Below are 17,359 nucleotides of genomic sequence, written 5' to 3' on the forward strand. Positions count from 1 at the left end.
AATCTGAAATTAATGCGAAAAAAACTCCTTCTATTCTCCCTGTTTGCTTTGGTTTTTTTTTCCTTCTGTTGCTCTGAAATTCAGAATGGTCTTCTTCCCATAAGAGGGATCTCTGAGTAGGCACAGGTAAGTGATGGCTGGGTAAGAAATTTCTGGAATAAAGTGTATTGGCCCCAAATCCACAGAATCACAGAATCTTAGTGGTTGGAAGGGACCTCTGAGATCATCGAGTCCAACCACAAAACAAAAACAAAAACAAAACAAACAAACAAAAAACCCACAACCACCACAACAACAATGCAAAACCACCACCCACCAACTAAACCCCACACCCACAACCCCACACACTACACCCCACCACAAACCAATAATCTTGGGCACTAGAGCATGCCCTGAAGATGCTTCACATTAACATTTGTGGGATATCTGCCCAGGACATAAGATAGATGATATTCAGGACTGCCTTTGTACAAGAAAACCCAACAAATAGCTTTCAGCTATGTCTCCCAGCACACTCCTTGTGAGACCTCAGGACCCTTACCCCACCTTCTTGCTTTTGAAAAAGCAATTAGAAAAATCTCCCCTTGCTGATTTTCTGCAGGATTGTCAGATATTGATAGCAGATGAAGAAACACAAATTTTCTTCAAGGTGAGAAACCAGGGTGATTATAATTCATTGTCACTCAAGCACGTAACCGAAAGATTGCCCACTGCATCCATTTCTTCACTCCTGAATGCTGTGTGTGGTTTGAAACAGAAAAGTTATTAACTTTGCCTTCTGTATAACCAGACTAGTATATTTTCTCATCAGAACACAACTGGATTATTGGAAGTCTCCCACTAGCTTTCTTGACATAAGATACTGGGGCTCCCTGTATGCACAGAATGTCTCTCCTTGGTTCTTAATTTACTCAAGTAATCTTTAAGTTTCCAGATCTTATTGACCCGTTCACTTTCACTGCCTTTTACTCTTTCCCCCCACAGAGCTGAAGCTTCCTCTCCTCCAGAGACGTGCAGAATTCTGTACCTCCTTTGTTTGCTTTGCCCTGATTTACTCCACTTGGCCCCCCATTTAATTCTGCTGTGGCGTCAAATTTATCTTCATCTGCTTTTTGCAGAAAATGCTCAGTACCTTGTTACATATGTGGTATAAGCAGAGATACACCTTTGGAAGTCGCCTGTCTCATTAACTTGCAAACTCTACCAGGCAGAAGGGTAGAGACTTGCAGAGACGTAACGGAGAACAGAGGTTTTGCTTCTGCGTTTGCTCTTGCGATACAGGGCTTTGAGACTGTAAAACATGAACACACCAAACCCATGCTTTGATGTAGTATGCGATGTGCTTGATGAAAACAATAAAAAAAGTTTTCCACTCTATATAGCACTTCATAAATATGCATTTATTTCCTCATCTTTCATCAGTTTTACAGTTTTAACCAGTGCCTCAGTGTTAATATTTGTCAGAAGCATAATACAATGGGAACTTCAGATACTCCATTTCTGTAGTTCTGAAGTTAAAAACAAATCCATGGGCCTTTCCATAAGGAACTGAGTCAAAAAATAATGAAACTAATTTCTTATAACTTTATTACAGAGTTACATAAGATTTCAACTTACATTTCTATCCTACTCCATATACTGTATTTACAGTTAACTAATTTATTATTTACATTTTTCAAATACTGCAGTCATAAATCTTTTTATATTGTACATTCTTGCTTAAATTTTTATTACAGAAATTCCTTAACACGCATTTTAGACATTACAATTTCAATATTTCACATCAGTTCTAGGAAATTACTGCCTAGTTTCATTAGTGATGTGTCAAGATGCCTCCTTCATAAGAAAATACATATTACAAAGAAATTTTATATTATTCAGAATCTTGAATTTTGAAAAAAAAAAAAGTATATGGGATGTAATAATGACAAGGTTATTTCTTTCTCTATGTAATATTTTGTTTGGAATGACATTTTACCTGAGATGTAAAATTGTTGAAGGTGTGGGTTTTTTAATAAAACAAAATATTTTATGTAAATCTTAAAAGTACTGAAAATTTGAAATTTTACATAAACGTTGGCCTTCTATTTACTGAAAACTATTCCTATCTGTATAGATATATAAATGCTATTTATATATCTATACAGATAGGAATAGTTTTCAGATCAGATATATAAATGTTATTTATATATCTAGATCATATTTTCCAGAAAAGTCTACATCTACATAAATAAGCATTGTTATTATATTAGGGAACTTCCCACTATCCTTAAAAAGCAATGTGCTCAAGTACAATATTCAACTTCTGACACAGACACAATAGTAAATGTGACCTCTAATGGTAATATTTTCTTCCAAGGGAAGTAAGAGGTACCTGTTGAATTTGGAAGACATGGCAGACAACTTATGTGGACCCGATGAAGTACATTTTCTATATCCAGTCCCATAAATGTTATGCAGGAGCATCTGACACAGCAGACAACTTTGGGTCAACTTTCCATGTTACACGTAACTACCTAAATAACATCTTAATAGAAAAAAGTTAATTATAGAAAACCCTTACAACATTGTACATTTAATGCTGTGTGTCTTCTCTCGTTACAATAATATGCATCTCTATTAACAAACGATTGTAGATACTAAGTTTAAAGCAAATGGTCATACATTTCAGGTTTCTTTTATTCTGTTATTGGGAGATATTCTGTTAGGCACAATATGACATTCTGTGTAAACATAAAGATAAGTTTTGATACATTAGACCATGAACTGAAGTTACAGAAAACAGTATATGGACATTTAAGAAACACAATCCACTACACACTCCAGGCACAAACGCAGCGATCTCCGAGGCCTGAACTTGTATCCATCGCAACTAAAAACCCCTGTTGACACCAGTGGAACAGAAATGCATCCTAGTCACCAAATGCTCCTGCTTCTGAATTCATTCAGTTTTTTGTCTCCTAACGAAAATTTCATATAATTTTAAAATATGGATCTCATAATCACATGTTGGTAAAAATGTATTTTATTCTATTTACCATGAAACACCAAATTATTATAAAGTCAGTGTCAAGAACTAAGGCCCCTAAAACAAGTAATGTTACTAGCACATCTAGAAAGCTTTCTTTAAAATATGTATCTACATATTTTTAAGAACTTGAAAATAATCTTCCAATAACAAGTCATAAGAGAAAACCTCTTGAAGATCTTTTACTTCCCAAACTTAAAAGTGCACTGCACTTTCCGTGCAATGTTGTGCAACTCAAGAGCTGAACTGAGGAATAACAATTCTGAGCTTCCAGTATATTGCTTATTGCAACTCTCACCCTCAATAACCTGTATGTGTAGGGCAGGCACAAATTAATATGAGTTATTGACATCCCATAGAGCAACAACAGAATTCGTATTTGAAAAGATTTCTTGAAAATAAATAGCACTCTTAAGTTATTTAAGTTTTAAGAAATTATTCAGTATGCCATGATTAGACAAAGAAACAATTTCATTCTATAAAGTCATAGAGGACTCTTAGTCTGCTAATGACACAAGAGTGATCTGAGTACTTAGTTACTTTTATTGTTATTGGGAACTATCCTCTCGCTTCCTCTGAATAATCAGGAAAAAAAGGTATTAAATTTTTTAACGAAAAAGCTTTTGAAAGATATATTAATTTTCCTTTTCTAACATGCTAGAAACGGAGAATAAGGCAACAACTGAGATAAAAATATATCTTGCTTTGTAAACCAAGCTTCTTAACACATTCCTTAAAAGTGAACTTTAATGCTGAAAAATTGAAAGGCCTTGAAAGAAGAGCTTTAATTACTTTGACTAGACCACGTCTTCTATTTCATTCAGCATTTTAAAAACACTCCAAAATACACAGAGAGGGATTTACTTTAGTGTTATAGATGAGTCTTCATCTTTAAGTAACTCATTTCTATGGCTAAAAGCTTCTACAGCACCCAGCAAGACTGAGTAATGTTTAGAAAATGCCACTAATTTCCATTGCAGCTTTCTATATTCTTAAATTATTGAAGTACTCTAACCAAATTCCATGGAAAAACAACAGATGGTGTGCAAATATCGGTGTCTTCTGAGTTATAACCAGACCTCAAAAGACAAGCCTTGCTGTCTCATATGGTCTTTATGACTATGAAAAGTCTTTTTTTCACCATTCAAAGTAAATAACTTTTGCTGACCAAAACTGGCTGATAAAGCCATGGCAGATGACACTGAAGCAATGACAAAATCATTCTGTAAGTGGTTTTGAGCCTTAGATACATACAAAAATTAGACAGACTGCAATGCTCTTAATTGGAGGGAAAAAAGAAGAAAATTATGTGATAGACTTCTGAACTCACCTTTCATGCTGAGCAAAAAAGTTCACTTTTAAGTTCATTCAATGCTCGATACCCCGCTTTGTTCATTTCTTTGGTATTCTGTTCTCATTCTGCAAATTCTAACAGAATTTTAATGGTCATCTTAATTCAAATGAAAGAGCAGTGAGCTGAAAGCACAACCAGAACAACAGATGCCATAATACTGCAGAACACGTTGGTCTTAATGATTTCTGGCTCTTTATATTCATTTCTTGTAATGATTGGGGGCATCCGCAAATGCGAACTTCAGTCTGTAGGCCTCTGCTAGGAGTACACTAATTTCTTCATTTCCCCAGTGTACTGTGGGCAAGTTTTGTAAAAATATCAGCAATTCCTAGATGGAGAGAAAAAAAAAAAAAGAAAGAAATGCATTTTTTTAAATTCCAGTGTGATAACAATGTATGACTTATACAATGATTATTTATAAGCAATCACTCACGCAGCACCTTGGTATCCCAAGCGAACTTGAGATCCCATTAGGTTAGTGATTTTCCTGCAACTTACAGAAATATTTGCTATCCGATCTTTCAGTTCACAAACCAGCTATTAATTGTAGCTGAACTATGGTTTTCTTCTAGCGTTTAGAAAAAGAAAATAATAATAATCAAAAAATGATGTGAACTCACTTGCTCTGTGTGTACAACGAGTAAAAGAACGTGCTACTGCCCAAATGAGAGGTGGGTAAATTCTATGTACTTGCCCTTGTACGATTATTCCACCAATGGTGCCCCTGATCATGGATGGAGACCCTTTGTCATACTCAAGCAAACAATGACTCAGGTGCAATGTATCAGAACCATTCACAGATTCGATAGAATTGGAAGGGACCTCTAGAGATCATCTAGTCCAACTCCCCTGCCAAAGCAGGATTGCCCAGAGCACATCACTCAGGAGCATCCAGGTGGGTCTTGAAGATCTCCAGATAAGGGGACTCCATGACCACCCTGGGCAGCCTGTTCCAGGGCTCTGTCACCTTCACTGTAAAAAATTTCTTCCCCATTTTTGAGTGGAACTTCCCATGTTCCAGCTTGTGCCCGTTGCCCCTCGTCCTATTGCTGGAAACCACTGAAAAGAGTCTGGCTCCATCATCCTTCAACCCACCTTTTAGGAACTTGTAAACAGAGATGAGGTCTCCCCTCAGCCTTCTCGAGGCTAAAGAGCCCCAGCTCTTTGAGCCTTTTCTCATAAGGGAGGTGCTCCAATCCCTTCATCATCTTGGTTGCCCTGCGTTGGACTCTCTCCAGTAGTTCCTTGTCTCTCTTGAAATGGGGAGCCCAGAACTGGATGCAGTATTCCAGCTGTGGCCTCACCAGTGCAGAGTAGAGAGGGAGAATGACCTCCCTCGATCTGCTGGCCACACTTCTCCTTATGCAGCCCAGGATCCATTGGCCCTCTTGGCAACAAGGGCACATTGCTGGCTCATGGAGATCCTGCCATCCACCAGGACCCCCAGATCCTTTTCCTCAGTAGTACTTCCCAGAAGATCCACCCCTAAACTATATTGGTGCCTGGGGTTCTTCCTCCCCAGGTGCAGGACCTTACATTTGTCCTTGTTGAACCTCATTAGATTCTTCTCTGCCCAGCTCTCCAGCCTGTCCAGGTCACGCTGGATGGCAGCACAGCCCTCTGGAGTGTCAGCCAGCCCTCCCAGTTTGGTATCAACAGTGAACTTGCTGAGAATACACTCTGTCCCCTCGTTCAGGTCATTGATAAATACGTTGAACAAAACTGGACCAAGTATTGACCCCATTCCATTAGACTTCTAATAGGTAAACAGTGTTACCACATCCGTTTTCTAGCTGGCGATTGAGATACAATGTTGACGGGTATTGGAGTCACTAGGAAGTATAGATATTTAATTTTGAGCTCTGTAAGTCCACAACAGTTTAACGTGGGACCCAGTCTTCTTTTAGATTTGCCATATTTCCGACATTATTTTAGCATCTTACTTCTTACACACTTGCCAATTCCAACCAAGCTCTTGAAGTTTTCATGTATCATTTTGCATATAGTTCTTTAAAAATTCCACATCTATCTTACGCATTTAAGATCTTCAACCTACTTTCAGTGTGTAACATCTGTTACCCAGATCACTTCAATATCTCTGTGCTAGGTATGAACAAGAGGAATACCTACACTTCCTCTTTAAGGAGCTATAAAATAGTCATTTAATTTTTAATACTTCAAATGTTTTTATAACCTCTTTATGAGGTGGGCAAGAGGCAGACAGCTACAGATAAAGCAAAGTTGCTGACTGCATTGCAGAAGTGCTAAAATTGTCTTCCCTAATTAGTCCTTTTACATGCAAACATGAAGAATATCTGACTACTACTAGTGCTACTGCTTTCTAGGTATGCATTGCACATACATTGTACCACAAACAACTGTTCCATTTCTTTCAAAACAGGATTGTAGCTCTAGGCTGAACTGTGATGCACAGGATCAAATCCCACTGACTGCACTTTGAAGGATCCTTCAAAAGAGTTACTTGAAAAATGTTTCCTTCCTATTGTGTCACTGAATGGTCAAAAGGGTGTTTACACTTAGTTGTGTTGTTGCCTACCCAAAGCATCGCTGTGCTCCAGGGCATGGAGTTATACAATTGGATATGGTCTCAATACCTGATTGCCAGGTCTGGGACTTTTGACAAAAACTTCCCAGTCACTTTAGATGTACTCCTGATATTCTGGGGAGAATTCTCTCACACTGATGCAAAGATAAGCTACTTTAGTATTTATACATGAAAAATTAGAAAATTTTTCAGTCATTTGCAGTCAACTCCCACCTCAAATCTCAGCCCTGGTTTCCCACTCTTTTCTTGTTTTTTGTCCCAAAATATTTTTCTGCAGGTCATTTTTCCCTCTCTGTTATGTCAGGTTTAGGCAATAAGGAGCTCACTGGGACAGGGCCTGTATGTTCAGTTCTGATGACAGCACCAAAATCCACCATGACCTGCAGCAGCACAAAGCTTCAAATCCCCATCTGTAGACTGAATCTTTCCAGTTGTGAGGGGATGCTTTAGAAGATCAACTCCCACACATTCTCTCCTGTATTCATACGAATGACAACTTTGTAAGGCTCATAATCTGACCAAACTCGGAACTTTTTTTTCAATAAATGGTGAACCAAAAGGTCACAAACCCTCAAACATGATGCAAAAGACAATTTAGGCCAAATATGAAGTTCCAAAGAAAAAAATAATCTGGAGATTCTCTATCTCATGATTTTAATTGCTTTGACGAACACATTCCTTAAAATTTAAGCTGTGGTAAAGCAGCAAAAGGGCAGTTTCTGGATGAGTTACATCACAACAAACTGAATATGGAATTTTATGATGGAGTTATAAGGCAATCTTAGGAATGAGTGCAGTTGTTAAGCCTGTCTATATCTCTTAGGTGGTCTATTTTTGCAGAAGTGCAGACAATTTGTGCACATTTGTATATGTGCATATATTTGTGAGTATGTGCATATGTATATTTTTGCATGTATATATTTGTTAAGATGTATTCGAAAGAGCAGGAATAAGTAAGCAGGAATGCAATTAAAACCACAACCATTACTGTGCTATAAATCAGAATCCTGCAATATCATGTCTAAGAACAGAGTGAAATTCTTCTTATTCTTCTTATTTTCCTTGTCCCACCTTCTACCTCCTCTGCACCTGTTTTCATGAAAGATGGCTGTAGAAGCCCTCATCAAGGATTCTGTGATTTCAGGAAACAGCAAGGAGCAGAAATGATCATGAAATTATTTTTTTGTGTGTGTAGAGAATTATTTTGGCATCATCTATTTCATGGTCTTGCTATAGTGGTTCTTGTAATATCAAACTAGAAAGAACAGAAGCTGAGCAATACTATATATTTAATTACGAATAATAAGTAGTAATACAACCGAGTTAGCATGAGAATGTCTCTATTACACTCAAAAGAGCACAGTATTAATAAAGTGTTATACAACTGCCAAAATCCCACGTTTTTAAAAAAAAATTCTGTCTACTTATTTGAGAGTTATGCTGATAACGGTAATTAATAAATTAGCAGTGCAGAGCAGGAAGGTTATGTGGAGGGATGCTTACCTCCATGATTTTTATTTTTTTTCCTTCTATAAAAGTAACTTTCAACCAGCTCTAAGTCATAGCAGTTCATTCCGTGAGTTTTGTGAAACTAGCTCTTTTACTGTTTGCAGTGCCCAGACTTTGCTGGGTCAGGTTTCTGCTGCAAACTGGTACAAATTATTCATATTGATAAAGCAGAAACCACTAGAATCCATCCACAAATAAGGCACCCACCGTAACAGCTTAAATTCATTCTCCTATCCCCATTCAGACCTAAAATATGAGACACTCTTTGAAATACGATAAATCATGAAATTGAATTAATATTTACCAAAAAAAACTCGCTAGTGATAAACTGCCTAGTGTATTTCAGAACAAGAAAACTGAGTCCGAAAAGCAGTATTTGTAAAATATTACTGCAAGAATTTTCTTTTCTGCTTAATTTAAATGACATTGTGATACCACCTGGCTGAGGAATCGGGGCAGCCAGTAGATCATCAGAAGAGCTGGGGTTTCCAAAATCCCAGTCCAATGTTTGTTTATTTGGCTGCATCTACAACAAATCTACTCAAAATTACACCCTTTGCATTTGGTAAATGAAGTGCCTCAGTTTCACTGGACTCTAACTGGGTTGAATAGCCACATTTATCTCTCGAACCAAGGCCTGGTGGTCCAGCCTGCCAGCACAACTTCAGGCCCATCTATAATGCAGCCACCTTTTGCCAATCTCCCTCCTCCTTGCCATTCAGGCAGTGCCAGGTTTCTTCCTGTGAAGAGCATCTGAGGTACATACAACCAGCATCTATGGAACAACTTTGTTAAATTTAAAAAAAAACCAAACAACCCAAAACCACCAAAAAACCTTTACTACCACAAATTAATCCCTGTGTACTTTCACCTCTGCTTAAAATTTAAAGAAAAAAAAGAGTATTTTCAAAGTGGTAACAACCCGAACATTGTAGGGAATTATGTAACTCCCAAATTCCTTTCTTGCCTCTGTCTTGATTGACCAGGTCTGCTCTGAGAAATCACAAGTCTCCATGTGCAGGAGCAACAGCCGGGGGAAAGAGGTCTTACCCATAGCAGAGGAGGATCAAGGTACTACTTCCCCCCGTCAAGTACAAGAAAGAGTGAAGAGATCTTAGCCCAGGGCCACTAACACGGTCAGGGGGCTGCAGCAGATGTTATACACCAGGACAGTGCGAGGAAATGGGGGAATTTTTCAGTTGGGAGAAGAACAGATTAAAGAAAGATCTAAGAGCAGTTGCCCACCACATCCAGTGAGGGTTATAAAGAAGACAGAGGGGCCAAGAAGCAATAGTAACAAGTTGAAGCTAAGCTGTCAGAAGGAAAAAGTCCTTTGAATAAGGTGTGCTGTGAGCAGCCTGCCAGGGAGACTGAAGAATCTGCCCACTGGGATCTTCACAGCTCCCCTAGAGAGGCCCCCTGAAGAATCTGCTCTAGCTGGGACCCTAGCCTGGCTTCCAGCAGCAGATTGCACTGTGGACCTCCCTTCCACACTGACATTTTTCAGCATTTCGTTTTTTTCAGAGGACCTGGGCTTCATTAGAAAAGAAATACAAAAGCACAACAAAAAACCTGCTAGACATATTCAGTCATTTGGTCCATTTAATGAAACAATAAAGGTATGTTTCTGAACAAGTAGAAGGATGCATTTTTTTATTCGGAATGAAAGGGTATAGGGGCTGGTGAAGCAGCACTGCTGGGTCATACTATGAATAAATTAAAAATTTATATACAGAACTGATTTCTTAGTGTAGCAAAAGATCTAAGCATAGAGTATTTAATATCCTTTGTAAGAGGTTTCTAATTTATGTGGATGTATTGAAACCATAATTCTGAACTAACTGCACATTTGAAATGCAACATTTCTGTTACCAAAAATCTTTTATACAATTTCAGTCACTGCATTTCCACTACTTTAAGCACATTTGGATTTACATGATACTTTACATACATGTTTTTGTAAGATATGCTAAAATATGCTAATATTTTAATATGCTACAATATATAAAGTATGTTTAAACACTTAAGAACAGCTGTATAGAATGTACTTTTAAAGTACATGGACTTTCAAAATGTCATTTTCCTTAGATAAATTAACACATATTCAAGAACCATCCTATTCACCATGTAAGCAAGACAAGACATTGGTAAACTTCTTGTAAGTGCTGCAATGCAAAAGTATGAAAAGTACGAGATCTATGTTTTAAACACGCCAGCAGTAAGATCTGGGAGTAATACCTTCTGTTAAGCAATAGCTGTTGTCAAATACAAAATTATTCTTGAGGGGAAAAGAAATCTTATCACCCACAATCCAATACATATATCTAAAAGAAAACTCCAGACTGCCAGACAGATATCTCAAAAAGAAGATGATTTCCAAAGCCCTTATTCTTCAGCATATTCCTCAGTTTCCACTAAAATCAAAATGGTCAAGGTCTGTTCCTTGTAAACTAAATCAAAACTGATTACTAACAAAACTTCACAAAACACACTTTAATAATTATTGCAAAGTCACCATTCTCTTTTTTTTCACTGAGATTGAACCCAATTGAATCTCAGCCCATTAAAACAATCTTAAAAAATCCCCAAACCCAGAAGCAAAAGAAGCAAGTTTTATCATGTTTTGAAATCTGGTTCAATAGCAAATCCCCTTATAGTATGAAGTCCACGATAATCCCTTAAATCAATACAATTTTTGGCATAAGATTTGGCAATAATACTGGTTATTTAGCAATGGCTGGCTGTAGTTGTTATGCTATTTATTGTCACCCCCACTCTGACTCCATATGTGGATCTTGAGGGAAGGAACATCAAAACCAATTATAGAACAAATAACATGACAGTCAAATAAAACATAAAAATGTTATTCTAATGAGTAGTGCACAAAGGTCTCTTCTGTGATAAATCAATTTATTTACTTTGAAAACTCAGTTGAGACTTTTTTGTCTGTGTGAATTACTGACAAAGTTCAGCTGCAGGGTTTTTTTTAGCAGAAGAAACTTAAAAAAATGTAAAAAACAGTAATAGAATCGTGTTTTTATTTCTAGCTAATATAAAAATGGCAATAACTAAAGTTAAAATCAAATTTGGACGTACTGAGGAAATTAATAGAGTTAGTTTTTAATGTCAAAACTGAGCACCGGTCTATTAATTTAACAAATAAAGGCAGTCCTAAAATACAGTATTTTTCTGTGAGAATTGTTAATCCTTCCTGCTGCTAACTGCAAGGTAATTATGGTCTGAGTACTTCTGGTCTACCACAGCTCTATTTTGTACTGATAGGCAGAACCTGCAATCTTTCTATATTTTATGAACAGGAACTTTTCAATAATATACTTGAGGACTGAGTATAACTAAATGGAAGATATATTAACTTTATACTAACTTTATATATAATCTTTCATTATTTAATAAGGAATTGCTAACAGCTATATTTTGAACAAGAGCTATATCTATTACAGATTACACACAGATATAAAACACTGCAAAATTTATGCTGGCAATTTGATTAAATGGCTTCTTTATGAGAGTTATTTGTACTTTCAAAAGTCGCACTTGAAATTTTAGAACACAGCATTTATTTTTAAAAAACTAATGAAGTGCAATGCTACCAAAATTTATTTAGAGGAATTACAGAGAAAAGCTAAGGAGGAAACTAATTATTGCCAGAAAAATGCCCATTTATCTTTTTAGATAATATAAACCAGAAATAAACCATACGCATAAATACAAAGTATTCTAAATGTTTCTATGATTTTATGGGAAATTGTATAATGTGGTGCCAGAGATAGCCAGAACTGGAGTATGAGTCAAAACTTTTTTTCCAGCCAGATGTCACCACTATCCAGGCAAAAGAAAGACAAGAATGATTTAATGCCTGTTTCCTTCACACCATTCTTTTTCACTTGTTTGTCTTTAGGATTGACAAGTGTGAAAGGGAAGGGTGGATGGAGGGCGGGTACCAAGCCAGCATCCCCTCCGTGGACTCGGTCCCTCGGCCGTGTGGCACAGCCAGGCACAGCCAGATGTGCCAGAGCTACTGCCTGGATGAGCCGTGGGCAGGTGGGTAACGTGCTGTGTGACACTGAACTCTAATCCTCTGCCCAGATACTCAGGATGAAGCGTGCCCGCTGCTCTGGGACTCAGCCAGGCTCAGCCCAAATCCTCCCCCTTTAGCCTGCTATCAAAGCAGCAGCAAACACGGCTGGTGACACGAAAGCACAGGTCCAGTGCACGCAGCAGAGCCCGGCTGACCTTCTTCAGCTGCCTTAGAGCTACTCTTCCCTCCTCCCTGCCCCTCACTGCACCAAAAAAGTAGGGCTCTAGCTCTGAGACAAGTTCTCTTTTCTTTCCTGAGTTGTGTTTTTCCTCTTTCAACGCACTCAGCAATATTCCCGACGCTGCTGCCACTTCTTATTTCTCCAGCTGTCCTAACCTGCTACATGGAGTTGCAAATAATGAGCTGTATTTCTGGAGTGCTGTGCATCTTATTAATTACCTATGTCTCGGAGTCAGAGAAAGCATTTCTTTCCTATTGGGCACAGCTGGAATTGAGAAAACTAAGATTTCAATATGTAATATTAAAGAGATAGTAGGAATAGGTCATCTGTTGCAGCTTAAGAAATATTTGCTGCAGATACACACAGGTTAAGAGGGGTAAGTGGACCTGGACCCTCCAGAGGTAGAGCTGACCACCCGTGTTGCTTCCCAAGCATGGAGAGCTGCAGGCCACCACGCACACACAGCGTAGGAGCGATGGCCGAGGTAGCACAAAACAGTCCAGTTTGGATATTGGACACCATAATGCTCTCCGTGTTCTCATAATTTCAAAGATTATGGGAGAACTTAAACTTTGGTAAGTGGAAGATGCGGAAACACCGGTTTATCTATGCTAAGTGGCAGGAGCATGTAAACCTGCACTAGATGCAATCTGAAGGATCTAGAAGTGTGTTCTTGGCAAGGGATAAATCAGTGTCACCTGACAACTCCCCCCTTGAATATGGAAGGTCACATCCTGTCCTGTGACAGTTTAGAAGAAAAAAACAAACAAACAAAAAACCCAACCCAAATATCTGCAAACATTCAATTTTGCAAAGTCAATGCTATATTTGATTTTTTTTCTTGTGTATTTCTTTATGCTCATTGCCTGAATTACACATCTAAAATTTATAGAAAGTGTTATTAATTCTTTCCAAAGAACTGCCTATTAAGTAATCCTTCTTATTTATCTTAATTTTGACCTTTCTCTCATACACCATGACATCTTAACCAACAGACCACAGCATACGGAAAGCTGAACAGTATGAAACTAACTATAGCAATAAAGGTTATTCAGCGCTCTAACTAAACTGGTTGCATGTTAAAATGGATACTTCTAAAATTGTGTCTAAATAGGTTAAAGGTTAATTTCTCCTGCTATCAGATTACATGCAGCAACTCAGATGTGTAGTGTATATATTTTTTAATTCTTTGATTCAAATATATAATATATATATCCTTTAATTAAAATATACATTTTTTATTTTTAATTTCAATTGAATAATCTCCCATTAATCTTCTGAAAATATAGGGAAGTATGCTATTCTTGTAATTGATTTTGTATTCCTAATAAGAATTTCATAGAAACACACCTTAACATTCTTAAAATGAAAGCACATGAAAAGTTGATGGTCTTATAATTTCCCTTTCATGTTTTTCTTTTCATGACTACTGAAAAAGATTCCTGGACTCAGAATATTAAAAACACTAAAACAGCAATTAAAGCCCTGTTTCATCCGGTATGGATCTCTTACACAAGTCATTAGCAACCTTAATTGCTAATCATAAAATATGTGGTTCTAAACTATGTTAGAGAAGCTGTGCTCACTTAGCTGGAGAGAAAATTTACATCTTCATTTATATGGGTATGAAAATATATAAATTTATATGGCAAAAAAGTACATTAAAGGACCACATCTTAGCTGATACTGTAGATAGCCTTATGTCCTTGCTCACAAATGAAAACAAAAAACAAACCCAGAAGTAACCCCCATCCTTAAACCTTAAAACAGGAAACAAATTTGCATGTTAGATCTTTTTCTTAACAAAACTTACTATCTACTTGTTATTAGCTATAAGTTTATAAGACTTTTACTTTTGTAATAACTTTTTATTCTGAACTGCCTCAAAATGCTTCAAAATTACATACATGTGAAATAGAAATAGTTAAGGTACTAATAGAATATTCAGTACTCAGGAAAGAAGATGAACTCATCTTACTTGAACACTGATGTAAATTCATATTTAAACCAGTTGAACAAAAAATAGAGTTCTTCCATATTTTTAGACTAGAGAAGACAGAACTTCCATTTTAAAAATCTCATATGACAATTTAGTACCCCAAGGAAAAGTCCATGAAGATTTCTCAGTGCTTCAATTTCTAGAGCACAGAGTCCTGAACTACTCTGATTATACTTTTTGCCATATTGCTTTACGAAATATTACTATATTGCTGGTATTTAGAGATGTGTACTTCTTATGCACCAAAATACAAAACATGGCAAATAAATAATACAAAAAAAAGCTTAAGTATATCACTTGCCACTAGCTCCATGCAAAATGCAGCAAATAAAAGAAAACAGATACAAATATCCAGAGTATAAAAAGTCATGAAGATCAGAAGTCATTCTATTAAAAACAAAAGAACAGACAAAACCTATCCAACATAGAACTTGTTGTACCAATTAAGACTGCAGCAATTATGGCAGAATTTCATTTCTGAAATGAATTGTCAATGAGTAAGATACTGCATTCCATAATAATTTTCCACAGTCAAGCAAGATCAAAATATGTGTATAGCAGATTCCAACAGAAAATTTAAAATTCTGCCTCTCCATAAAGTCCATATGCTACCCACTCTTCTTGGTTTGGTTTTCCTGACCATAATTTGATAATGCATTTTTAGTGAAGTAGTTTGTACAGCTCCAAATTCACATATATTCCCCTCTCTACAATGACTTAGATTTTAACACTATAGTATGAATAGATACAAGCTCAGAAAAAAAAAAAGAATGAAAATGAGAACATACCAATTGAATATAACGAACCACAGGGACAAGAGTGTATCAAAATTTTATATTTCAGACTTAAAGCAATTAGTATGTTTTGACAAAAAGGTATTTCACACTGTAAATTGTTCCGAGTAAGTAAAATCTCACCTTGTTTTAGAAAAAACATATACTAAGGATTGCCGATACAGAATTATAACTTAAGTAGTACTGAGATATATAACTTTTAGATACAATAAATATGTCACAATGCAGGGGCTACTTAAACTAGTATATTTTTAGAAGTGAAAAAAAATACTTCCTACACATAATTCAAATGGAATACTGTCAGCATCCCCGGCATATAAGACTGAAAGAGGCCATTTCCATTATGTTGTTCAATCACCCACACCACATGAAGCCATATATAAGTGTTTTGATCTGAATAATAAATAAACATTCCCCACTTGCCATGACAAAATCCACAAAGCATTTGTGACATCAACACAGATAACCAACGACTTGGTGGTGGAAGAGAAGAACCAAACCACCTTCATGAAGATACTGCAGTTAAAGGAAAGAACCGACGAAGAACCTACCCAAAGTCTCTACATTGGTAGAGAATCTGATAACTGAAGATTTCCAAGTTAACCTGACAAGCCTCACAAAAAACAATAGCAACCAATCCAAAGGTCCCTTCAACTCCCAGGAGAACATCACTGTTCACATTAAGAAATCATTTAAGCTTCCTTGGTGAGCAAAGCACGCAGGCACAAGAAGACAAGACAGAAGATCATCCAAGTTGCACAGGTTCTCTCAACGTAAAAAATCAACAAAATCCGCCCGCCCCCCCTCAGACCTCTACCATTCCTTGATGCCTTAAGAGAAAAATATATGAAATTGTTTTTGATTTGTACCTCTTAGAAGAAATGATGCTTTGCCTGGAGAGACATTCCGAAAGTGCTTCCACAGACAATCAGACCAAAGCATTAACTCAAATTGACACAATATAGTTCAATTGTACACTATATGCTAAAAGATAAAAATATTCTAAACCAGTATAAATCCTATGCAAGAAACGTGATTAACAACTGTGCTCAAGACATCTTTCAGTCTGTTTGGGGAGAACAAAAAACCCAAAACAGGATTAATCTTACTGTATCACACAGTGGTATAAATTTATTAAGTATATCATATTTATCAAAAACATATAGACAAAGAATATATTATTGGGAACATGGAAAAATGATGATTCTAAATGGAGTACATGGAAGCCCTATGGTACACAGAAATATCCTAAGGTCCGAGGATTCTAAGAGGATTAAAATACTAACACATTTTATTTATATAATATTTCATTGCCTTTCTTACGTATCACTATACTGATAAAAAACAGGAATCTACAATTTCAGCTTTGGCCAACCAGAATTTGAGATCAAATTTCTGTATCGGGTGATGAACACCTCAACTTCCATGGAAAATACGAGTTTGCAAACCAATGACTGAATGCATCATTTATTCTTTTCTAATCTACAAAAGAACACCCTCAAGACACAAACAGGAGAGAAGAACTGAATGTCTTTTCAGTGCAGTGGGTGACAATGGGCTGGGTTAATCTTTTCCGACTGCTGATTTTTAAGATTTCCAAGATTAAAGTCCTAAAAGCACTTAGGCCATAAGTACATTTTCTTGGGAATTCTAGTCCATGTGTGTAAGGAAATAAACAAGTCTACATTCTAAAACTTCACAAAAATCTGCATGTTGAAAGCAGTGGCCCCTGTCATGGTTTGACAGAGGGGCACTCTGATAATTTTAAAGCAAGTCAAAATCCTTAATTTTCCACAGTGTAAGGACAAATCGTACTAAAAACAGGAAAA

General features: G+C 36.7%; 1 protein-coding gene across 1 annotated transcript in view; it reads right to left on the reverse strand.

Moving 5' to 3' along the window:
• Positions 1-1,379: 1,379 nt before the first annotated feature.
• TBC1D22A (TBC1 domain family member 22A) overlaps positions 1,380-17,359 on the reverse strand; it is a 177,018-nt gene continuing 161,038 nt past the window's right edge. The window contains exon 13 of the mRNA XM_014964131.1: positions 1,380-4,710. Coding sequence (XP_014819617.1) covers positions 4,582-4,710 — 129 coding nt within the window. The 3' untranslated portion in view covers positions 1,380-4,581. The remainder of the gene's footprint in view (positions 4,711-17,359) is intronic.

The sequence above is a fragment of the Calidris pugnax genome, unplaced genomic scaffold (assembly GCF_001431845.1).
Source record: "Calidris pugnax isolate Ruff unplaced genomic scaffold, ASM143184v1 scaffold44, whole genome shotgun sequence".
Classification (NCBI taxonomy): Eukaryota; Metazoa; Chordata; class Aves; order Charadriiformes; family Scolopacidae; genus Calidris; species Calidris pugnax.